General features: G+C 46.0%; 1 protein-coding gene across 1 annotated transcript; it reads left to right on the plus strand.

Annotated features, from left to right (window-relative positions):
- The first annotated feature begins 1394 nt into the window (after positions 1–1394).
- LOC110171370 (sterol 26-hydroxylase, mitochondrial) lies at positions 1395–25660 on the plus strand. The gene is made up of 9 exons (XM_020937075.2): positions 1395–1998; positions 7867–8048; positions 13694–13893; positions 16497–16694; positions 18168–18331; positions 19458–19615; positions 20417–20498; positions 23191–23391; positions 25231–25660. Exons 1-9 carry the CDS (start codon positions 1735–1737, stop codon positions 25387–25389), a joined length of 1608 nt encoding a protein of 535 aa, XP_020792734.2. The 5' UTR covers positions 1395–1734; the 3' UTR covers positions 25390–25660.
- Positions 25661–25916: the final 256 nt, after the last annotated feature.

Below are 25916 nucleotides of genomic sequence, written 5' to 3' on the forward strand. Positions count from 1 at the left end.
CTGGGGCTCCACACAAGATCTCACCTCATTGGCTCTCAATGATCATGAGAACAGTGAGAAATCAGCCTAGAACTACACAGGAGGAGGTAGTCAATGATCTCAAGGCAGCTGGGAGCACAGTCACTAAGAAAACCATTGGGAACACTTTATGCAGCAATGGATTAAAGTCCTGCAGTGCTCAAAGGTCCCCCTGCTTAAGAAGGCACATGTGCAGCCCGCCTGAAGTTTGCCAGTGCACACTTGAATGATTTAGAGTGGGACTGGGAGAAGGTGCTGTGGTAAGATGAGACCAAAATCAAGATCTTTGGCATAAACTCAATTCACTGTGTTTGGAGGAAGAGAAATACTGCCTATGACCCCAAGAACACCATCCCCACTGTCGAGCATGGAGGTCGGATCACTCTGCTGTAGGGGCGTTTTTCTGCCAAGGGCACAGGACGACTTCACCGCATCAACAGGAGGATGGTCGGAGCCATGTACCTTTAAAAAATCCTGAGTGTCTACCTCCTTCCCTCTGACAGGAAACTGAAAATGGCTCGTGGAATGGTCTTCCAACACGACAATGACCCAAAACATACAACCAAGGCAATGAAGGAGCTGCTCAAGAAGAAACACATAAAGATCATGGAGTGACCCAGCCAGTCTCCAGACCTTAACCATACAGAAAACCTACAGAGGGAGACAAAGCTGCGAGCTGCTGAGCGACACCACAAAACCTTCATGATTTAGTCATGATCTGCAAAGACGAGTGGACCAAAATTTCTTCTGATATATGCGCAAACCTGGTCATCAACCACAAGAAACGTCTGACCTCTGTGCTGCAAACATGGGATTTGACACTAAGTACTAAGTCTTTTTTGGCTCGAGGGTTCAAATACTTATTTCACTCAATGAAATGCAAATCAGTTTATATATTTTCTTTAAAGTTATTTTCTGGATTTTGTTGTTGATGTTCTCTCTCTCAATGTTAAAATAAAATCACCATAGACTGTTCATTTCTTTGTCAGTATACAAACTTCAGCAAGGGATCAAATACTTTTTTCCTCCACTGTAGCTCCGCCCACTGCTCCGTTCACTTTTCTCACTCTGTCACTGGAGCTGTGTTATGTGATGTGACGCTGGACCAGGGCTGCACCAGGTCACTCCTACGCAAGAACTCAACCAGGACTAAACCAGGATTAAACTGGGGCTAAACCAGGACTAAATCAGGACTGAAGCAGGTCTGAAACAGGTCTGGAACTAGGACTGAACCAGGGCTGAACCAAGACTCAAGCAGGACAGAACCAGAACTGAACTAGGACTAAACCAGGATTGAATCAGGATTGAACAAGGGCTAAATCAGGAGTAAAGCAGGGCTGAGCCAGGACTAAACCAGGGCTAAAAGGGGATTAAACAGTGACTAAACCAAGACAGAAATTAGTTTGGTAGCAGGACTAAAACAGGTCTGAGCCTGAACTTGTTTAAATGCTGTAGCCGGGTTAAATCAGAACAAGACTAAACCAAGCAGGTCTCAACTGTTCTGGAGCTGGACTAAACCAGGACTAAACCAGAACTAACACTAGTACAATCTATCTTGGACTAATAATAATTGAACTTATATTTTGTACCAGCTACACCAACTAAACCAAGACTAAAACTACAACCAAATTGTACCTAAAATAGGGCTGAACCAGGACTTTACCAAGACTAAATCTGGACTAATCACTGGTCAAGACTTGTCACTATACCAGCATCATGTCTGCACTGGTCCAGTCTTGGTCCAGGTCTACATCCTGGACTGGACTTTTGAGGTCCTGGGCTGCTGGACCATCTTCAGTCCCTCGTCTCTGTGTAGTCCAAACAGCTGACGCCTCCAGTTCTGTATCAACCCAAGTCCAAGACGGGACTGGGACTAAGACCAAAGTCCGGACCATAAAAGACCTCCCTAAAGTCGGGTTCTTGAGGTTTTTCTACAGGCTGGTGGTCAAGGGTTACTACATCCGAATGCACGAGCTACAGGTGGGTAAACACATCGACCATTTTTTTATTACATTGAAATGATTTATGTTCTAATGTTGTTTCCTCATCACAAACAGACCTGGAGTTGAGTTTTGTTTCATTTACACATGTTTAACACTCAATCTCTCAAACAGATAACACTCTATTCTGTCTGTTCCACCTTGTGATGTCATGTGGTAATACAGGAGATGCTCCATTGTGGTTTTTAAACTCCATATAACTTCACTAGAATCATTTGAATGATTTCAGACCCAAAATTACCAGGTAAAAGGAGCAGCTAAGTTAAAAACTACCACTTCATGACATCACAAGGTAGAACAGAGCATTTTGAGCTTTGGAGATGTGGACATAAAGTGTTACTCAAACATGTGTCACTGAAACAAAACAAAACTTCTGGTATGTTTTTGAGGAGTTAATAAATTCCAACATGACTCACAGGGGGTGGGGGTGGGGTGGGGGGGGTCCCGTTCCAGCTGGGCCAATTGCAGATTTAGACGGAGCCCCCACCCATAGTCTCAACCCAGCCATCTCTGCCTCACATTGTACATTATCAATAAACTTCTTCTCACTATGTTGTTGTTGGCGTGGTCCTAGCTAGTGAATTAAGATTTAAGATGACTCCACAAACTTGTTATATCAACTTATCTTATGGTTTAAATCGGGGGTCTCCAACCTGTAGCTCTCCATCCCCTTTCAAGTAGCTCGCCAGATGATTTCTAAAATACACGTATTGTCCTGAATAACTCCAATTCGATGAATTAAATGTTTATTATTATTTTTGTAAATCTATCATTTTGATGCCTGACTTTGTGCACTCATAAATAAAGAATGGTTTATGTTTTATGCTTTATCTAACTGTAGCCCATCTAAGTCTTACCAGGGCTCTTATGTATACTTTATTTTCTGCGACCCCTAAAATCGTTTCGTTTTGTAAAGATAGCTCACCTGAGGAAAAAGGTCGGAGACCCCTGTTCTTGAATATCATGATTCCCTACTGATTACATTGTGCTTTACCATGAAATCAATGAAAATCCAAAGATAAATTCACAAATATTGATCATTTTTTATTAGTGATTAGACCCAAGAGCTCACTGCATCAACACAGATCTGCATCTGAACAAGACTCATGTTATCTGCTCCATCTGTACTGCTGGTTTCAAATCACATCGCAACATTTTAACAGGCCAGTAATATTTAATTTACAGAGTTCCCACAGTCATGGAAATTGAAAATGCCATTTTCCAGCCCTGAAAAAGTCAATCTTTTTTTTTAATTCAATGAAAGTTTTGGAAAAGTCATGGAATTTTAGTATCTCTTTAACGCAACTCCAGCTTTCTGTTAAGATCTCATGAGGCTATTATGATTATTTCTTACTGTCTGTGCCTTTTGTTTAAAAGAGACAACACTAAATGCACTGACAGGATTATGAATGTTCAAAATCTATAATTCCAAACCATAACGTGAGTGGAAAGAGTTCACATTTCATATTTAGTCCTATAAGTATCATTCTACTAGCCTGATTCATCAGCTGGTTTCACTTTGTAGAAACCGTCTGACCTTGCAGCATTAGGATTTATTTGCTCGACGGTAGGCGGGTACTTTTTATCATTTAACCAATCGCTGCTATTTGGTCGTGACTTATGTAATGCGCTGCTAACAGGACTAACTGTTATATTAAGCTTTTCCCAAATCCCGTAGGAAGAAGGACAATAACATCTTACCCCTTGATGAAATTCACCAAGCATTCTCTTTATTCCGGCTTTAAATCCTCAATCTCGGGAATTGTTGATAACACAGAATATATGGCTCTTCGCTGATTGGCTGGTGCCCGAACTTGCACTTCTGGGGTTTTTGCAAACCGTCTAGTGCAGGGGTGTCAAACTCATTTTGGTCCGGGGGCCGTATCCAACCTACTTTGATCCCAAAGGGGCCGGATCAGAAAACTCATGACATATAAACCCCAAAAATAGCAATAAGTTCAAATATTTGTGTAGAGAAACGCAAATCTATTACAGAAATCTTTTTTAACTGATGAACTCTTTCTTTTACAAAATATTATAATATTATGAACAACCTGAAACTTTAAGAAAAATGCAATTTCAACCCAATGTTTTAACATGAACTTGTCTGCAAATAGGAATAATTCTGTTTTTCTTGTAAAATCCTGCACTCGGTGTCCACTTTTCTCATTTTGGACATTTTACTTTAAGAGCGTTTGGAAAAAGACAAGTCTTCATTTGTGCTCTGGTGGGAGGGGCCACGTACAGAGACGCTGGAGACGCTGCTCTGCTCAGCGCCGCAGAAAATCACCACCATTGATTCTTCACATGTAGGTGCCATAAAGTCATGGAAAATTCACTTCAGATCATGAAAAAGTAGGTCATGGAAAAGTTTTGAAATTTAGTGAAAAAGTGTGGGAATCCTGAATATAAACGGGGCAATTAAAATTCATATTGTAAAAAATGCAGATTTTTGTTGTAATACAGCAAGTTCTTGGGTCTAGTTACTAATAGAAATGATCTGGTTCAACATTTGTGAATTTACCTTTTGGAGATTTTATGACATGAAGTACAATGTCATCTAAAGTCAATTCAACGCACGTCTTTGGCGATAAATAAGGACACTGTAAATGTAAAACAAATAAAAATTATATCAACACAAATCCATAATCTGACAGTCAAACAGCAAACGCACCACAGATGTCTGACCAGTCCTCCTGCTCTGATTTTAAAACATTTACTCACTCTCTCCTCTCTCTTCCCCTCACCTCCTCTCTCTTTCTCTCACCTCCTCTCTTTTCTCTCACTCACTCTCTCCTCTCTCTTCCCCTCACCTCCTCTCTCTTCTCCTCACCTCCTCTCTCTAATCCTCACCTCCTCTCTCTTTCTCTCACCTCCTCTCTCTTTCTCTCACCTCCTCTCTCTTCTCCTCACCTCCTCTCTCTTTCTCTCACCTCCTCTCTCTTTCTCTCACCTCCTCTCTCTTCTCCTCACCTCCTCTCTCTTTCTCTCACCTCTTTTCTCTCACTCACTCTCTCTCTCTCCCCCCTCTCCCTCTCACTTCCTCTCTCTTTCTCTCACTCACTCTTTCTCTCTCCTCTCTCTTTCTTTCACTCACTCTCTATTTCTCTCCCTCACTATCTCCTCTCTCTACTCCTCACCTCCTCTCTCTTTCTCTTACTCACTCTCTCCTCTCTCTTCTCCTCACCTCCTCTCTCTTCTCCTCACCTCCTCTCTCTTTCTCTCACCTCCTCTGTCTTTCTCTCTCTCTCTCACTCTCTCCTCTCTCTTCTCCTCACCTCCTCTTTCTTCTCTCTCTCACTCTCAGCTCCTCTCTCTTCCCCTCAACCTCTCTTTCTTCCTCTCACCTCTTCTCTCTTTCTCTCAGTCACTCTCTATTTCTCTCACTCACTCTCTCCTCTCTTCCCCTCACCTCCTCTCTCTTCTCTCACTCACTCTCTCCTCTCTCTACTCCTCACCTCCTCTCTTTCTTGCACCTCCTCTCTCTCTTTCTCACCTCCTCTCTCTCTCACTCACTCACTCACTCTCTCCTCTCTTCTCCTCATCTCCTCTCTCTTTCTTTCTGTCACTTACACTCTCTCCTCACCTCCTCTTTCTTTCTCTCTCACTCTCACTCTCTCATTCCTCTCTCTTTCTCTCACTAACTCACTAATAACAAATAAAAACTATAGCGACACAAATCTGCGCACCACAGATGTCTGACCAGTGCTCCTGCTGGTTTTTAAACTTTCTACAGCGTTTGCGTCGCTCGTTGCGTAACAGGAATCTGACTCACTCCTGTTTGTCCGTCGTAAATGTGTGTTGTGTTTTGTTACTAGTCCAAACTGTTCCATTGTTGAAAAGTTGCATGGTGTTGGAAATACTTTTGTTGATGTTTAGCGCTGCTGTGTGGTTTCGAAATTCCTGTGTGATCAGATTACTGCTGTCGCCATGGTAACGGCAGGTCTCAGCTTTCCCTGTCAAAGAGCGTTGTTCTGACCTGCGTATCCAGACTATACATTTCACATTCACATAATGATATTTAAAGCCGCAGTGTGTAACTTTTTTGCCAAATAGACTCAAATAAAGGCAGAGATTCCACAGTATCTATCTCCATGGAGAATGTTCCCAAGTATGGCTTTAAATTGAACAAACTCTCTCTCTCTCCCTCCCTCTCTCTTCTAACCGCCTCCCCCTAACTCTCACTCCTCTCTCTCCAACACATTTCCTCTCTCTCTTTCTCCCTCGCTCTCCTTCACCCACTCTCTCATCCCTCACCCACTCTCTCTCTCATCCCTCTCACTCTCTCTCTCTCTCCCTCACCACTCTCTCTCTCTCATCCCTCACCCACTCTCTCTCTCTCTCTCTCTCTCTCCTTCACCCACTCTCTCTCTCTCCCTCACCTACTCTCTCTCTCTCTCCTTCACTCACTCTCTCTCTCTCATCCCTCACCCACTCTCTCTCTCTCTCTCCTTCACCCACTCTCTCCGTCTCTCTCCTTCACCTACTCTCTCTCTCTCTCTCTCTCTCTCTCTCCTTCACCCACTCTCTCCGTCTCTCTCCTTCACCCACTGTCTCTCTCTCCCTCACCCAGTCTCTCTCTCTCTCATTCCTCTCTCTCATCCCTCACCCACTCTCTCTCTCTCTCTCCCTCTCTCCTTCACCCACTTTCTCTCTCTTCCTCTCTCTCCTTCACCCACTCTCTCTCTTCCTTGCTCTCCTTCACCCACTCTCTCTCTCTCCCTCTCTCCTTCACCCACTCTCTCGCTCCCTCCCTCGCTCTCCTTCACCCACTCTCTCTCCCTCCCTCACTCTCCTTCACCCACTCTCTCTCTCCCCCTCTCTCTCATCCCTCACCTCCTTTCTTTTTCTCTCCCTCTCTTTTCACCTCACCCACTCTCTTTCCTCTCTGTCATCCCTCTCCTTCTCTCTTTCTCTCACTCACATTCTCCCCCCCTCACCCACTCTCTTTCCTCTCTCTCACCCCTCACCTCCTTTCTCTTTCTCTCACTCTCTACCTCTCTCTCCCCCTCGCCCACTCTGTCTCTCTCCCTCTCTCTCTCTCATCACCTCCTCTCTCTTTCTCTCACTAATGCTCTCTCCCTCTCTCTCCCCCTCACCCACTCTCTCTCTTTTCTCTCTCCACACTCACTCTCTCTTCTCTCTCTTATCCCTCACCCCTTTCTCTCTGTCTCTCCTGGTCTATCCCTTTTCTCTCTCTCTCTCCTTCATCCGCTTTCTCTCTCCCACTCTCCCTTTAACTCTCTGACCCCCCTTTCTCTCATCCCTCATTCTCTTTGTCTCCCTCTGTCTTTCCCTCACCCATTCCCTCTCCTCATTCTCCCCCTCACCCACTGTCTCACTCTTCTCTCTCTACCCCTCACCTCCTCTCTCTTTCTCTCTCTCATCCTTCACTCACTCTCTCTTATCCCTTATCCCTTCCTCTCTATCGATCCTGGTCTATCCCTTCCTTTCTCCCTCTCTCCCTCACACGCTCTCTCCGCCTCATTCTCTCTCCTTTCTCTCATCCCTCACTCGCTCTGTTTCCCCTTCACTTGCCCTCTCTCCTCTCTCTCACCTCTCATTCTCTCTATCCCTCTCTCTCCCCTGCACATGTCTCCCCCTCACACTTGCTCTCTCTCTCCTCTCCTCATCCCTTCTTCTCTGTCTCTCCCTCTCTCCCCTTCTCATTCTTCTCCTCACTCTCCTTCTCTCCCCTTGACCTGCTCTCTTCCATCCCTGGGCTCTCTTCCCTCTCTCTCCGTCTCTCCTGTTTCTCTTCCTCCCCCCATAACTCTCTCTCCTCTCTCTCATCCCTCCTCCCTTCCTCTCCTCCTCTTCTCTCCTTCTCCTCCTCCTCTCTTCACAGCTCTATGACAAGAGTCTCCACGGCAGTATCTTCCGAGACGGTTTGGGCGCAGTGGCTCTGGGCAGTGCCGAGCTCCTGGAGGAGGTCCTGAGGAGGGATGAGAAGTTCCCGGTCAGAGGAGACATGTCCCTGTGGAAGGAATACCGCGACATGCAAGGAATTGGATACGGCCCCTTCACAGAGTAACCCAAACGCACAATGACAAGAAATGTGGTGTGGCCCTCTCTCAGACGGGGCGGGGGCCAGTGTCTTTCTGTCAATTACTAGTATATGAAATAGGTTATTGGTTACTTTGATCTAGTATCAATATATCAATGTACTGTATTTTCCGGGCTATTAGACGCGCTCTTAAGCCTCTTACCCCATCAAAAAATGACTGCGCGCCTCACAATCCAGAGCGCCCTATACACAAATCCACTCGAGTGTCCCAGCACGACTTCAGTAAACTACAAAGCAGCACCACCCGCAGACACACAAACACACACGGAGCAGACAGCGACCGCACAGTGAAAAACACCCAGACACACTCATCACTCCACGCCGACGAGGAACGGAACGGAGGAACGAACCGAAAAAGCGAGTGCAACGTGCCACTTCTAGACACAACTGAACAACTGAGTCACTGTGAACACGCCGACAATCCGTTGGTCCCAGACAGCACCCTCCCTACACGCCACAACTGAACAAAGCCCAGAGTCACCGTGAACGCAACAAACAAACAAAACCACTCACCCATCACACTGTTGTGTTTCCTTTAAAGTCCGGGGCGGTTTATTTGTGAAATAAAGTTTGAAAATAGACCATTCTATAATCCAGAGCGCTAATAGCCCGGAAAATATGGTAATTTCATGCACAGTTCCTTTCCGCTTCTCTGTGTTTAGAGCTTAAGAAAGTGAGCATTCCCATCGTGAAAAAAAAATCGAAAATAGACCATTTAATGACAGTGCACTTTATAATCCAGAGCGCCTAATAGCCCGGAAAATACGGTATATCGTATTGTTTAATGTGATGATACAGTATTGATATCGTGGGCTGCTGTATAGAGTACCCCTCCTTGAACCGTCACCTTATCATGGTGGAGGGGTTTGAGTGCCCGAATGATCCCGGGAGCTATGTTGTCGGGGGCTTCATGCCCCTGGTAGGGTCACCCAAAGCAAACAGGTCCGGGGGGACGGGTCAGAAGAAGAACGGTTCAGAAGCCCCACATGATGAGCAACACACAGAGGCCAGTTACGTCGCCCGGATTGGCCTCACCGGGGCCTCACCCTGGAGCCAGGCCTGGGGTGGGTGCTCGGTGGCCGGGCCTTCCCCCATGGGGCCCGGCCGGGCTTAGCCCGAAGGGAGCGACGTGGGGCCGTCCTCACGTGGGCCCACCACCCGCGGGAGGAGCAATATGGGGCCGGTGCAGAGAGATCTGGGCGGCAGTCGACGGCGGGGGCCTTGGCGACCGGATCTCCGGACATGGAGACTAGCTCTGGGGACATGGAATGTCACCTCGCTGGGGGGGAAGGAGCCTGAGCTTGTGCGGGAGGTTGAGCATTACCGACTAGATATAGTCGACCTCACCTCCACGCACAGTTTGGGCTCTGGAACCCAACTCCTTGAGAGGGGCTGGACTCTCCATTTCTCTGGCGGGCTGGTGTGGGCTCATTGCCCCACAGCTCAGCCGCCGTGTGTTGGAGTTCACCCCGGTGAACGAGAGGGTCGCGTCCCTGCGCCTTCGGGTCGGGGACAGGTCTCTCACTGTGGTGTCGGCCTACGGGCCGAACAACAGTGTTGAGTACCCCGGCCTTCTTGGAGTCCTTGGGAGGGGTACTAGACAGTGCACCGACCGGGGACTCCGTTGTTCTCCTGGGGGGACTTCAACGCCCACGTGGGCAACGACAGTGACACTTGGAGAGGGGTGATTGGGAGGAACGGCCTCCCCGATCTGAACCCGAGCGGTGTTTTGTTATTGGACTTCTGTGCTAGTCACGGTTTGTCCATAACGAACACCATGTTCGAGCACAAGGGTGTCCATAAGTGCACGTGGCACCAGGACACCCTAGGCCGGAGGTCGATGATCGACTTTGTAGTCGTGTCATCTGATCTCCGGCCGCGTGTCTTGGACACTCGGGTGAAGAGAGGGGCTGAGCTGTCAACTGATCACCACCTGGTTGTGAGTTGGGTTCGCTGGCGGAGGAGGAAGCCGGAAAGACTTGGCAGGCCCAAGCGTGTAGTGAGGGTCTGTTGGGAACGTCTGGTGGAGCCCTCTGTCAGAGGGACTTTCAACTCGCACCTCCGGGAGGACTTCTCCCGGATTCCGGGGGAGGCTGGAGATATGGAGTCCGAGTGGGCTTCATTCTCGGCCTCTATTGTCAATGCGGCTGCTCGGAGCTGTGGGCGTAAGGTCTGTGGTGCCTGTCGCGGCGGCAATCCCCGAACCTGGTGGTGGACACCGGAAGTAAGGGATGCCGTCAAGCTGAAGAAGGAGTCCTATCGGGCCTTGCTGGCTCGGGGGACTCCTGAGGCAGCTGATGGGTACTGGCGGGCCAAGCGTGCTGCAGCCCGTGTGGTCGCGGAGGCAAAAACTCGGAGCTGGGAGGAGTTCAGGGAGGCCATGGAGGAGGACTATCGGACGGCCTCAAAGAGATTCTGGCAAACCGTCCGGCGCCTTAGGAGGGGGAAGCAGTTCTTCGCCAACACTGTTTACAGTGCGGGGGGAGAGCTGCTGACCTCGACTGGGGACGTTGTCCGGTGGTGGAAGGAATACTTTGAGGATCTCCTCAATCCCACCAGCCGCGGGAGGAGGCCGAGGCTGGGGACTTGGAGGCGGACTCATCCATCACCCTGGCTGAAGTCACTGAGGTGGTGGGAAAGCTCCTTGGTGGCAAGGCTCCGGGGTTGGATGAGATCCGTCCTGAGTACCTTAAGTCTCTGGATGTTGTGGGGCTGTCTTGGCTGACACGCCTCTTCAACATCGCGTGGCGGTCGGGGACGGTACCTCTGGACTGGCAAACCGGGGTGGTGGTCCCTCTGTATAAGAAGGGGGACCGGAGGGTGTGCTCCAACTATAGGGGGATCACACTCCTCAGCCTTCCCGGTAAGGTCTATGCCAGGGTACTGGAGAGGAGAATCCGGCCGATAGTCGAACCTCAGATCCAGGAGGAGCAGTGTGGTTTTCGTCCTGGCCGTGGAACAATGGACCAGCTCTACACTCTCCATAGGGTGCTCGAGGGTTCATGGGAGTTTGCCCAACCAGTCCACATGTGCTTTGTGGACTTGGAGAAAGCATTCGACCGTGTCCCTCGTGGTGTCCTGGGGGGGGTGCTCTGGGAGTATGGGGTTCGAGGCCCTTTGCTAAGGGCTGTCCGGTCCCTGTATGACCGGAGCAGGAGCTGTGTTCGCATTGCCGGCAGTAAGTCAGACCTGTTCCCGGTGCATGTTGGACTCCGCCAGGGCTGCCCTTTGTCACCGGTTCTGTTCATTGTGTTTATGGACAGAATTTCTAGGCGCAGTCAGGGGCCGGAGGGGGTCCGGTTTGGGGACCACAGGATCTCATCTCTGCTGTTTGCAGATGATGTTGTCCTGTTGGCTTCATCGAACCAGGACCTGCAATGTGCACTGGGGCGGTTTGCAGCCGAGTGTGAAGCGGCTGGGATGAAGATCAGCTCTTCTAAGTCTGAGGCCATGGTTCTCGACCGAAAAAAAAAGGTGGCTTGCCCTCTCCGGGTGGGTGGGGAGTCTTTGCCTCAAGTGGAGGAGTTCAAGTATCTCGGGGTCTTGTTCACGAGTGAGGGAAGGATGGAACGGGAGATTGACAGGCGGATCGGTGCAGCTTCGGCAGTGATGCGGTCGCTGTATCAGACCGTTGTGGTGAAGATTTACCGGTCAGTCTTCGTTCCTACTCTCACCTATGGTCATGAGCTCTGGGTAGTGACCGAAAGGACGAGATCATGGATACAAGCGCTTGAAATGGGTTTCCTCCTCAGGGTGGCTGGGCGCTCCCTTAGAGATAGGGTGAGGAGCTCAGTCACACTGGAGGAGCTCGGAGTAGAGCCGCTGCTCCTCCACGTCGAGAGGAGCCAGTTGAGGTGGCTCGGGCATCTGTTTCGGATGCCTCCTGGGCGCCTCCCTCGGGAGGTGTTCCGGGCATGTCCCACTGGGAGGAGGCCCCGGGGAAGACCCAGGACACGCTGGAGGGACTATGTCCCTCGGCTGGCCTGGGAACGCCTCGGGGTCCCCGCGGAGGAGCTGGAGGATGTGTCTGGGGTGAAGGAAGTCTGGGAGTCCCTGCTTAGGCTGCTACCCCCGCGACCCGGCCCTGGATAAGTGGACGAAAATGGATGGATGGATGTATAGAGTATTTTTTGGTATATTTTACTAAATTATTTTGTTACAGCGCTACAGTTTTGTTGCTTGTTTAGAGGAAGGAAACTTGTTTATGCAACACATTTGACCTTTTCACTGTTTTGATGATTAAAATGAGTGTGTTTCATATTAAAGGTCAGTGCGGGACAGATTTTTCTGTCTTACTCCCACTCCCATCCGCAAAGAATTGTAATTTTCATTCCCGCTCCTGCCCGCATCAGCGATATTTTGTCCCGCTCCCGCCCGTGAGATGGGGATGTTCGATTTCTTAAGCTCTAAACACGGAGAAGCGTAAATGAATTGTGCATGAGATTATCGTATTTTCCGGGCTATTAGGCGCTCTGGATTATAAAGCACACTACCATTAAATGGTCCATTCTAAATTTTTTTTCGCAAATAAGCCACATCGGACTTTAAAGGAAACACAACAGCTGGATGGGTGAGTGGTTTTGTTTGTTTGTGGCGTTCACGGTGACTCTGGGCTTTGTTCAGTTGTGGCGTGTAGGGAGGGTGCTGTCTGGGACCAACGGATTGTCGGCGTGTTCACAGTGACTCAGTTGTTCAGTTGTGTCTAGAAGTGGCACATTGCACTCGCTTTTTCGGTTCGTTCCTCCGTTCCGTTCCTCATCGGCGTGGAGTGATGAGTGTTGCTGTCGGTGTTTTTCTCTGTGCGGTCGCTGTCTGCTCCGTGTGTGTTTGCGTGTTCTGCGGGTGGTGCGGCTTTGTAGTTTACTGAAGTCGTGCTGGGACACCTGAGTGGACCCATGTATAGGGCGCTCTGGATTGTGGGGCACGTGGCCGTTTTTTGATGGGGTTAGAGGCTTAAGAGCGAGTCTCATAGTGAGGAAAATACGGTAGATCATATATAACGTTTTTCTTAACGCCAAATAAAATATCCAGCACAAATGTTTTATGATAAGCATACATTAATCATTTCTATATTTTACTTCACTCTCATATGTAGTTTGTGGGACTGCAATTTATCATCCCACCCGCCCGCTCCTGCAGTGTGTAGTCCTGCCCGTGACCGCAATGAGCTTTCAAAATGTGTCCCGTGCCGCATTGTTTTGCGTCGTGTCCTGCTCTATTTCATATTCACTTTGCATAAGAAGTGAGTTAATAGAGACTTTTAGTATCACAGCCATGATTTATCTATTATTTTTTTATTAAACCGCATCAAATCAATTTGAAATATATCGAATCGTATCAAATTAAAAGCTCACTGTATCAAGACATGTATCGTATCGTGGCCTGTGTATCGAGGTATGTATCGTATCAGCAACTTCTGAATACCCAGCCCTAGTATCAAGAGAATTCATCTCACCGCACAACTCGCTGTTACAATAAAGTGCTTCTTATTCTTGACAAATATTCTGGGGCCTAACACAGATAGCACAGATGAGACACACACAATAACACAGATGAGACAAGAGCGTAATGGGCCCTTTAAAGCAGATCCTTCCCTGTGTTGATTCAGGGAGGGGGAGCGCTGGTACCAGCTGCGTTCGGTGCTGAACAGGAGGATGCTGCTCCCAAAGGAGGCTCACGAGTTTGGGCCTGTGATCTGGGACGTGGTCCAAGACTTCACAGACCGGCTCCGAGTCCTGAGGAAGTCCAGTCCCACCGGAGACATGGTGCAGGACATCGCAAACGAGTTCTACCGCTTCTCTCTGGAGGGTGGGCAGCTTCTTATTATCGTTATTACCTGCGCCAAGGAGGTTATGTTTTTGCCGGGGTTTGTCTGTTTGTTTGTTTGTTTGTCTGTTAGCAACATAACTCAAAAAGTTATGGACCGATTTTGATGACATTTTCAGGATTTGTTGGAAATGTGAAAAGGAAGAACTGATTTCATTTTGGGGGTGATCCGGAAGAAATCCTGGATTCTGGATCACTTTGAAATTTTAGTTAACATTGTGGTAAATGGGGCCAAAAATTTAGTTTCTCAATATCTTGGTTAATTATTGACCAAACCCCATGAAATTTGACTCAGGGATGGACAATGGGATCCTCTTTCATATTCCAAAGGCTGATCCGGATCTGATCCAGAAGACTGATTTTATCGCAATTTATATAAAAAATGGGGGTAGTCCTTGGCGGAGGTCTGCGCTCTCTGAGTGCTTTTCTAGTTTATTTATGAATTCATTTCTTTTCAGGGACAATGCAGTCAGACGCAATCACAAAACAAAGGCTGCAGATGATGCCACGCACATTTTCAACTTCCGTCCCTGGTTGAGCTTTTCTACACTAAAATATATGATTCAAGATCCATCCATCCATTTTCTTCCGCTTATCCAGGGTCGGGTCGCGGGGGCAACAGTCTGAGGGGGGAATCCCAGACTTCCAGGGGGATCCCGAGACGTTCCCAGGCCAGCCGAGAGACATAATCCCTCCAGCGTGTCCTGGGTCTTCCCCGGGGCCTCCTCCCGGTGGGACGTGCCCGGAACACCTCCCGAGGGAGACATCCAGGAGGCATCCGGAACAGATGCCCGATCCACCTCAACTGGCTCCTCTCAACGTGTGTTTAAATGAAGAATGGAAAAAACGGATTGCAGCCTTTTCCTGTTTTACGTGACTTCCGTGACTGTGATGCCGAACTGAACCAGGACTGATTCAGGTCCGGGACCAGACCGGGTCCAGACCAGGGCCAGACCAAGACTGAGACCAGGACTGAGACCAGGACTGAGACCGGGACCAGACCGAGACCAGAGCGGGACTGAGACCGAGACGAGACCTGGACCAGACCGAGACTGAGACCGAGACCAGACCGGGACCAGACCAGGACCAGACCGAGACTGAGACAGAGACCAGATTAGGACCAGACCGAGACTGAGACCGAGACCAGACCGAGACTGAGACCGAGACCAGACCGGGACCAGACCGAGACTGAGACCAGGACTGAGACCAGGACTGAGACCAGGACTGGGACCGGGACCAGACCGAGACCAGAGTGGGACTGAGACCGGGACGAGACCGAGACTGAGGCTGAGACCAGACCGAGACCAGAGCGGGACTGAGACCGAGACGAGACCGGGACGAGACCGAGACTGAGACCGAGACCAGACCGAGACCAAACCGAGACCAGAGTGGGACTGAGACTGAGACAAGACTGGGACGAGACCGAGACTGAGACCGAGACCAGACCGAGACCAGACCGAGACTAGAGCGGGACTGAGACCGAGACCAGACCGAGACCAGACCGGGACGAGACCGAGACTGAGACCGAGACTAGACCGAGACCAGAGCGGGACTGAGACCGAGCCCAGACCGGGACCAGACCGAGACTGAGACCAGGACTGAGATCAGGACTGAGACCGCGACCAGACCGAGACCAGAGCGGGACTGAGACCGAGACTGAGACCGAGATCAGACCGAGAATGAGACCAGGACTGAAACCAGGACCAGACCGAGACTGAGACCAGACCGGGACCAGACCGGAGGCTCAGAGCCCACGGCAGGGCTGGAGCTCGAAGTTGAGGCTTGGACCCCGCGGAGGCTTGGAGTCAAAGCTCGGAGTCCGCTTTGGTCCCGCTGTGGTCCCAGTCTCAGTCCTGCTCTGGTCCTGCTCTGGTCCGCACCTGGATCAGTCCTTGTTCACTGTGTATGCGGTGCAAAAGTCCGGCATCGTAGTCACGGAAGTCACGTAAACGGGAAACGGCCGTTATCCATTTTTTCCGTTCTTCATTTAAACACAAAATTGAAAACTGAAAAAACGGATCATTATCTGTTTTTTCATTTTGGTTTTGGAGACAAACAATGAAGAAAACTGTTGTTTTTTCATTTTCTTATTTTTGGTTTTATATTGAAAAACGAATGAACGAATGATACACGGATTGTTGTAAAAGCAGAAATGTTCTTCGTTTAAGTTTGATTTGTGTACATTTTAACATATAGTGACATCCAGCCACAGCTCCCTGTTCAGTGCCTTATCTTTAAATATTTATTCATTTTAACATGACTCAACAGAGCCTATTCTACATTTTCAAATCCCATTCAGTCAAATCTCTCATTCACTCTTGCACATTATTTATTTTATTTTATTTATTTATATTTTGGGGACAGTTTTGGTTTGTTTTAAGGCAAGATTTAAGTGACTGTTCAAATTTAAGTTATGTTCTACATGGAGGAATATCACAGTTGCTGTTTGGTGTTTCAGAGTGATCCAGAAGCCAAATCATAAAACATTAGAAAAATCATTTGAGAAAACATTCTCTGTAAAAGCTCTCAGTATACAAATTTATGGAAACTGTCCCAAAATGACCGAGTTCTCTTTTGTCTCTCAGGTATAGCGTCCATCTTGTTTGAGACGAGGATCGGCTGTCTGGAGGATCCGATTCCCGAGGGCACACAGGATTTCATAAACTCCATAATCCAGATGTTCTCCTACAGTCCCTATGTCATTGTCCTGCCCAAGTGGAGTCGCCCCCTACTGCCCTACTGGCGCCGCTACAACGAAGGCTGGGCGGGCATCTTCAAATTCGGTCAGTGAGTGCAACATCTGACTTCTGATTCCTTTTAACACAATGGATGAAACTTTATAAAGACCAAGACTTTTTAAAACATTTTGTTAATTGTCCACAGCAGCACTGATCTAAAATGGATTAACAGTAAAAACACGTCTGTCAGAATAGCAGAACTGATTCTCTGCTGCTGGCCAGTCGTAACATGCTTAAAAGCTCACAAAAATACATTTGACAGCATATGTCCTCTTTAAAGGTGCAAATGTAACTTTTCAGGTAGGAAAGGGCTGTATCCACGGAGATGTCATTTCTTTGACTTTTATTTTCCACAGTATTAAACTGATCTAACATGCATTGATGCAGTTACTGGTGTTTATATTTCTCTAAAACCTTTAAAAAAGATCTGACCTGTAACTTGGCTTGGTGACTCTTCTTCTTGTCTAAGTGGAGATAAGTTTAATGCCACACTGTGGAACATTCAGATAAAACAAGAATGTTTCCATGGAGCTTTGAGCTTGATCTCGTCAGATCTCTGAAGCTCAGCAAGGCCGGGCCTGGTTAGTACTTAAATGGGAGACCGCTGGGAATACCAGGTGCCAGGTGTCGTTGTGTCCTTAGGCAAGACACTTCACCCACAGTACTATGAATGTGGTGTGTGTGCAAAAGTGGTGTATGTGTGAGTGTTGCTGGTGGTGGGAGGGGATGATGGGGCAGATTGCATCCTCGCTCCTATCAGTCTGCCCCAGGGCAGCTGTGGTTACAGTAGTATTTTACCATCACTGGGTGTGGAGTGAATGAACACTGCACTGTAAAGCACTTTGGGTGGCTGGAAAAGCCCTATGGCAACCCAAGGATTAACTCAATCCTTAATTAAAAGGTCCTCTACCAGAAAAGTTACATACTGCATCTTTAAACAAGCACAAATCCTGGTACTGTTCACCTGGCGCCCCCTGGAGGCTGCTGTGATGCTGCAGGACACAAAAGGGACACTTTTGGCACGTCCTCTCCTCAAACTGCCCTGACACAGACCTGACCCTCCCTGACCAGTCCTCCTGTAAAACTGAGACCTTTCACTGAGACACAGAGGGGACTGAGAAGAGCAGAGGAAGTGTTGCTGCAGCAAAAAGGGTAAAAGTAGCTGTTAACTTGAAAACTACAGCTTCATGACATCACAAAGTGGAACAGAGCACTTTAAGCTATGGAGATATAAACAGATTAATAATAAAATTACTCAAACATGTGTGAATGAAACAAAACACAACTCCAGGTCTGTTTTTGAGGAGGTGGCTTAAAACTTATATGAATTCCTTTTGCATAATATAGGTTAACAGTGCCTCCTCTTGCATTCATCAGCTAGAGATGCTTGTACAAACAGATAATGATGAAAACAAGGCTGCCGATGTTCACCATCTGCTCCTCCAACCGACCACTGTGTAATTTTCTGTCATTTAGTGTGATTAATTAATTCATTAAGTTTTATTTGTCCTCTTTCAGCGAAGGTGTTGATAGACCGTAAGCTGGTGGAGATTGAGCAGCGTGTGGACCAGCAGGAGGCGCTGGAGGGCGAGTATCTGACATACCTCCTGTCGAACACCAACATGAGCCTGAAGGACGTGTACGGGAGCGTGGCCGAGCTGCTGCTGGCTGGAGTCGACACGGTAACAGCCCCATTCACACATGAGCCTGAATTCACATGCATTTTTCCAGAACAGGTCTGAACTACGCCAGAGCTGATTTTCCTACATTTCTGATCTGACAATTTCCCTGATAAATTACTGGGAAAATGCAGGGAAAGCAATCAAGATGAGTGCACCCCATACTGCCAACCACAGGAGGAGCGGCAGAGCAAAGCATGGATTTACCAGCACGGTGTGTTGCAAGAATACTCCGCTGGCTGCTACTTGTCTATAAAGTCTCCATCTCAACAGTGGAGACACTGGAGAGGAGACCAGCAGCTGTTTCAGGAGATGGTTAGGGGTGTCCAGAGCCTTAGAAATATTGCCCTCTATGGGAACACCACCAGTTTTGTTTGCCCTTGAAATAGCTAGAGGAGGAGTTCAAGGTGACACGGACACTAGAGATAGGACGGGGAGTGCCCAAGCAGCGGTTCTCGATGCAGACACTCAGCTGCAGTACAAAGAACTAGTGGGAGTGGTGGTCCATGGCAGGACGGGCTTGGGAATGTTTACCATTCCACCTTGGAACCTGCATAGACCTGGAAAAACAAGTGAGATTCCCCCAGCACATCATCAGTCTCACCCTAAGTCCAGACATCCTGGTGGTCTCAGAGAGCACCAAGAATAGCTGACAGTGCCATGGGAGGACCGCCTGGAAGAAGCCCATGAAAGAACGAGGTTCAAGTATGTACAGCTGACCACTGATAGCTGAGCTCAGGTTGGAAGGCAAATGCACGTAGGCCACTCACTTCACAGAGTCCTGAGTACATTGGGCACAGGAAGAATAACCTCGGGATGGATCTGAAGAGGGGGACCATGGGCACTGGCGAGTCCCACCTGAATGCTCACTGGGCCACCAGGGCGAGGGTGTCCGATGCTGAAAGACCCGAAACACCTGAAGACCCAAGGTTACACCAGATGTCTTCAAGTGCATCTATAGAAGACATATTGAAGAAGTTACAGAGGAAATAATTTAATAATAATTACCAATGACACGCACTATAATGTCATTTGGGAAAATCTGAATGTTGTGATGTCATGTGCATAACCTCCACAGGGATAACAGATAAACTCAACCTTTAGTCCTGTTTTGGTTCTTTCTGCCCAGACATCGAACACTCTGACCTGGGCCCTGCACCTGCTCTCCCTGAACCCTGAGGTCCAGAGGAGACTCTACAGTGAGGTTTCCCAGAGCGGCCCAGAGCCCTCTGCAGAGGAAGTAACCCGGATGCCCTACCTGAAGGCCACCATTAAAGAAACACTACGGTACAAGAAGAAATTATTCCCCTGGGTTAAATATAGGAGAAGTATTCAAGGAAGCGGGGACAGTTATTGTTTTGCATTCAGTGATTTAGATCCTTTTTTTCACAGTCGTTTTAAAAAGGGGGCACTTGACTTCACACTACATTTGCTGAAAACTACTTAACTAATCTTAACACGTTTCATAAGTTTAACTTTTGTTTTTGATGTTCTGAATTCCCCCTCACTTTGCTCTCTACATTAAGTCTCTCCCCTTCAGAGCACTATCACAACACAATCAGTACCCCGCTTATGAAACTATCGCACATCACACCAGGTTTGCAAAGTTGCTGTGTACAGTTTTGTATCACATTTTGGGTGACGTAGGCTTGTGGGCGGAGCCTCGTACAGAACCTAACAGCTAGCCTTAATGAGGGCTTGAATAGGGCCCGAGAGAGATTGCTAGATTACTGAAACGTGTATGGATGACATCTAAAACCTCTTCAGACATGTTTTTGATGAAAGAACAACATTATAACATGGTAGAAAGCTAAAAAAAAAAAAATCTATTTAACATAATAACCTTCTTTCAACAGTAACAACAACCACTTTGAAATAAATAAACCCTGTACCAGATCTTTTTATGTCAATATTTAGTCTTGCCCAAGTGCAAATAGATTGTATTAGCAGCTCTGGAGGTCAAAATAAGTCTGCTGCCTGCATCTGATTATAAAGCATTTTATTTTCTGATAATCAGGAAGTGAACTGTTAGCATATTAGTTGTTTGTTGTTATCTTTACCATGACGGCAAAACTCTGTGTCTTTCAGCATGTATCCAGTTGTCCCCATGAACGCAAGAATCTTCTCAGAGAAAGATGTTGTAATTGGTGGATACTATTTTCCAAAGAAGGTAAGTCTGTTTTTTATTCAAACTTAAAGCTTAAAGTCACTTATTTTTCTTTTTTTTTTTTTTTACTTTTTGGTTGGTTTTATTGCACGGAAACATGTGCTGTTATTGTCTGTCAGTAGCATTTTCTTTCTACTTCTTACGAATCAAAAAATAAGGTGCTAAGGTCGACTTAAGAAAATCTTGGGACTAAAATCATAAAGTCCTGCCAACCTCAAAATTACATGGTTCTGTATCTCCTTATATCCGCTAAATGACTAAAGAACTACAGCCCCCCCGAACTAAAATAAACTAAAATAAGGTAAAAGAAGTGCTATGTTTTGCCCTGAATACGAGAAGATTCAGGGATGTCTTCTGCATTTGAGAGACATAAGGCAAATTAGTACAGTTGTCTATTATGCTCAATGTTTTATGTTTTATGTTTTATGTTTCTGTCCCTCTGGCAGTTGACAAAAACAGTGGGAGGACCTGGTTACTGTATGTCATATTTCTCCAAATATTTCGAGTATCGATGCAGTGTTTTCCACAGGACTGTAGCGGCACAAGCGATCCATATTTGAATACAATTGTACAGATTAAACATTTGATTCAGTTCTATATATTTTGACAAGCATAAAGTGTTATTTGTATTACAGTTTTTTGTTCAGCTTGTTTTCAGACTATGGGTTCTCTTTCAATTCTAACTGCACTACTGTGGTGGAAGAAGTACTTAATTGTGCTGTTTAAGTAAAAGTACTGATACCAGAAAAAAAACAAACTACTCAATTAAAAGTAAAAGTATCACATGAAAAAAAAATTAAAAATCTTCATAAGTAAAAGTATTAAACTACCCGCTTAAAAATTTAATTACTTAAAGTGTAAAAAGTATTTTTCATGCAGATTTACAGATCTAATAAAACTTCTAATGTAGTGATTTTGACAAAGAATTGTGTTGAATTTTGTTCAATATAAACAACTGAATTCGTTTTTGTTTTTTTTCCCCCTTTTTTATTTGTATATTTTTGCTTAAACTACAAAAATAAATAAAAATAAACCTTCAGGCTTTTCAGCAGGTATAAATACTTTTACTTTTCAGTCCTGATTACAAATGTAGAGGAGTAGAATATGCAGATGCCTTCTCTAAATGGCAGTGAAAGTAAAAAGTATTCACTTTAAAAGTCCACTGTGTAACTTTTCCGGTGAAGGGTCCATCACCTGCTTGTTTCTATGTCATAGCCCAGTCTGGAATGTTCCACAGTATGGCATTAAACATCTCTACCTTACATTTATTCTATTTATTTTATTTTATTTTATTTTTTTCGGTTTCTGACTGTGAGTGGGCCCAATCATACAAGTATTTGTGATCCAAGTGTTTTTTTCATTTATTCCACTTAATTTAATTTCACCAGAAGTGTTGATCTGTTATGATTGGGCAGTTAGTTTAACACTCCACATGAGGAGATGGACCAAATGTCAGAATAATGCAGAGTGTCTGTCTGTACTTGTATGTGTCTAGAACACAGAGCATAAATGAGCCTTTAGAGCTTACAACTTATCAGCCTGTGTTTGCTAATGTGTACATTGTGTCACCATGGTAACTGCTGAACATTTGTCCATAGGTATGCACAGTGTTGTGAAGAATACTTTGAAAAACTATACTTACAAAATAATGAATACCTGCATTAAAATGTATTTTGTAACATATTCTGATAAATGGTTTTATCAGAGCAGTGCATTCTGAATACTTTTACATCATGTTGCAATATATTAAACCTATAGTGTAAAACATGACATATAATTACAAACAGCTTTATTTTTGTTGCTATGCATTAACTAGTGAAGGGTAGATGATGCCTGCAGGTGTGTGTGACACAGTTCCAACACATTGTGTTGGTTCATTCTATAGCACCATCTAGTGGTTTAGAAAATGAAGTGCTTCCTAAGCAGAAGCATTGACACAGTGCAGGGCTCGTTTATCAGACACGAGATACTCGTGTGTGATGGATGAGCTCTGACCTCCAACAAATGAAAGATGTCAATGTGTGACACAGCACATGCTTCGGTCACATGACCCAGAACATGTATCGTCACATGACACGGTACATGCATCGGTCACGTGACACGGTACATGCATCGGTCACGTGACACGGTACATGCATCGGTCACGTGACACGGTACATGCATCGGTCACGTGACACGGTACATGCATCGGTCACATGACACGGTGCATGCATCGGTCACATGACACGGTACATGCATCGGTCACATGACACGGTACATGCATCGGTCACATGACTTTTCTTAAAGTGATACACACAGTGACAAAAGTGACATCAATTTGTTTGGCCCATTACTACCATTCACTTGTGTCCACTTAGAGACATAAAATCACACACACACGCACACGCATGCACGCACACACACACACACACACACACGCGCACACATACACCACGCACACACACACACACACACACACTGCCAGAGCTGTATTTTATTTTGTCCTTATTAATATTGTAGATTTCAACGCTAAATGTGCGAAATTCCTCATGTAACTGTATTCTGAACACCACCAAATGAAAAAGTAAATGTACTGGAACACAGTTACTCAGAATGAGTATCTAGAATGTGCATGCTCAGTACATGTATTCAGTTACTTCCCATTACTGGACAAACACAAGCATCAATTGAAATAATTGTGTGTTTTTCCTCACAGACCCCGTTTGTCTTCTATCACTACGCCATCTCCCACGACGAGCGCACGTTTCCCGCTGCGTTTGAGTTCCATCCGGAGCGCTGGATCAGGGACGGTCACTCACTGCCTCATCCTTTTGGTTCCATCCCGTTTGGCTTTGGGGTCAGGGGTTGTGTGGGGCGCCGCATCGCAGAGTTGGAGATGACCATGGCTCTCTTCCAGGTAAAAGCACTGGAAATGACCAGAGGTGGTAGAGCAGACAACATTGTACTGAAATAAGGGGCACGTTACTTCAAAATAATATTACTCAAGTAGAAATGCAAAGTAGAAGTCCAAGAAATTACTCATTAGTAAAAACGTATATGGGAAAACAACTACTCAAGTAAGATTAACTTAAAGAGTAACTGTCAGGTTCTGATTATAATTTGAAGGCGACTGTAAGGTGAAGGACAAAATATTAAATAATACAAAAAATGTGGTATTTTTGAAGTACAGACACACAAGTGAAACAAACTCAGTGATATCTGAAGGAGCGCTGCAAAAAACACTCATTATTTCATATTGTCACTTAAAGGTTTTGTCACTTTAAACTTACAGTGGGAAGAGAAAGCAAAACAATTAAAAGTACTGCTACTTCAATAAAAAATGTTACTCAAGTAGTAGTGAAAGTATACTGCACCCACCCCCTTAGGCTGAAATATATGAACATATCCTGTTTCCTCACACCAAAGCACTGTGGCACTACACTGATCCTTTACACTGTGTTCCTCTTTGATTCTCTTTTGGAGAGTTTGACTTGTGCCCAATGACTCTGTGTCTGTGACTGTAAACTGTCACACACTCTCATTTCAACTCTGATAAAACATGTGTGTGTCTTTAAGAGCTGCCACATCCTCCTCACATCTACACAGAGCTGTGGGTGTGGCTCCTCCCACACCTCTCACTCCACTCTGAAGTTTTATTACCTGGTCCCTGAAGGTTTGACCAGGTTTTGTATTCACCCTGTGTGTCTGTGTGTGTGTGTCTGTCCACTCGCGATAATTCCACCATTTATGGACTGATTGTCACCAAATTTGGTACGTGGGTCAAGCCCCTGTGCCCAATGCTGCAAAAACGTTTGGTGATGATCTGAGGTCATTTGAGGTCACACGGGTCAATTGAAAGGTCACACCATTATAAAGGACAGGCAATTTCCCCAATTTCTGAACCACCTGTGGCCTAAAATATTCACCCAATCATCACACAAGTTGACACACACATAACCGGAGTACACTGGATGTTACAGGTTGAAATCGGTCAAGGTCACTTGAAAGTCAAGGTAACCAAGGTCAAATATGTGTTTTTTTGGTCATAACTCCATAAAGGATCGAGCTAGAGCAACGGGAGTGTCTCAAAATCTCAGAAAAATTATTATCTATTTATAATTCTATTCATTTATATAATCAAATATGAATAGTTTTCGAGATAATCACTAATTATAACAGTTCCTTTCTCTTTCAGTGTATGCTGTTAAAATACTAAATGGAACAAAAATAATTTCCATTTCTTGTTTTTCTGGTGAAACACAACACACTGATCTACAGTCACACAACTAACATAAACACAACTCATGAAAAATGACATTTTGGTTACACACTAGTAAACACAGACATTCTCATGTGTGACCAATATCACACAAATGTTTATGGGCCTGTGCACATGCACACATTGCGATCATGTAATATAGGCTGGACTGCTCACAAGCTGCTTCTGTGGTGATGAACTGCCCCCACCGATACCTCATGGGGAAACAGGTTGCTATTTCTGATTGCGCTTGTTTGTGTCAAAGTCCAAGTGTTTGTGATCCAGGAGTGTCTGTTGCTCTGTCTATAACATGTGTTGCCATGGAAACAACAGCTGTACAAATGACAAACTGACAAGATGTGAATTCTCTCATATGTTTGATTTTATGTTGCCAATACCAATGTACTATTTCTGACTCCATTTGTCTCATTCTTTTCCTTCCTTCCTCCCTCTCTATTTATTGCTTTTCTTGTCTCTCCATCTCTCTCTCTCCTACAGTTGGTGCGTTTGTTCGAGATCCGGCCGGACCCTTCGGTGGGAGAACTGAAGAGTCTGAACAGAACTGTGCTGGTCCCAGACAGAAACGTCAACCTGCACTTCATCCAGAGAGAGGGACAGAAAGAGAGGGAGGGAGAGAAAGAGGAAAGGGAAGGGTGAGAGAGAGAGAGGGAGAAGAGGAGAGGGAGGCGAATGGGAGAGAGGGAGGGAGAGGGAAGAAGGGAGGGAGAGATTTAGACTGAGAAAGTGATGGGGGAGAGAGAGGATCTTTTCTTCTACTTGTGTTTAAAATGTGAACTTTGAACCAAATTCTTTAAAAACATAAATCGCAAATGTCATTGATTTTCAAGAGTCAAGTCAAAATGTCTTTTACTCTTTGTTCTGTCTGTGTATCACAATAAAAATTCACCTGCCCTCACCTGTCAGTAAACGGTGGAGTATTTCCTGGTTGCTGTTTCCTTGAAGGGCTGATAAACCTGGACATGACGTAAGGTTTCTAATTGTGATTCGATTTGAAGTCGAAGAATATAAACTAAAACTCGCACAAAGTTCAAAGTCGTCTCTGTTACAGCAAATCAACTCCAGTGAAATAATGATTCACTAAAGTTCTATCATTATTCAAACAAACAAACAAACAAACGGTTGTTAAAAGAATGTTAAAGAATGAGCCACAGACTAAAGCTATC

This window comes from Boleophthalmus pectinirostris, unplaced genomic scaffold (genome assembly GCF_026225935.1).
Source record: "Boleophthalmus pectinirostris isolate CB_2022bp ecotype Guang Dong unplaced genomic scaffold, ASM2622593v1 HiC_scaffold_1, whole genome shotgun sequence".
Classification (NCBI taxonomy): domain Eukaryota; kingdom Metazoa; phylum Chordata; class Actinopteri; order Gobiiformes; family Gobiidae; genus Boleophthalmus; species Boleophthalmus pectinirostris.

What these genes read in the sequence shown, in the direction of transcription:
- LOC110171370 (XM_020937075.2), top strand. Translation starts at nt 1,735, where the DNA reads ATGTCTGCACTGGTCCAGTCTTGGTCCAGGTCTACATCCTGGACTGGA. An exon ending in GGATACGGCCCCTTCACAGA is followed by an intron (nt 8,049 to 13,693) that starts GTAACCCAAACG and finishes GTGTTGATTCAG; the next exon opens with GGAGGGGGAGCGCTGGTACC. An exon ending in TGACCATGGCTCTCTTCCAG is followed by an intron (nt 23,392 to 25,230) that starts GTAAAAGCACTG and finishes TCTCTCCTACAG; the next exon opens with TTGGTGCGTTTGTTCGAGAT.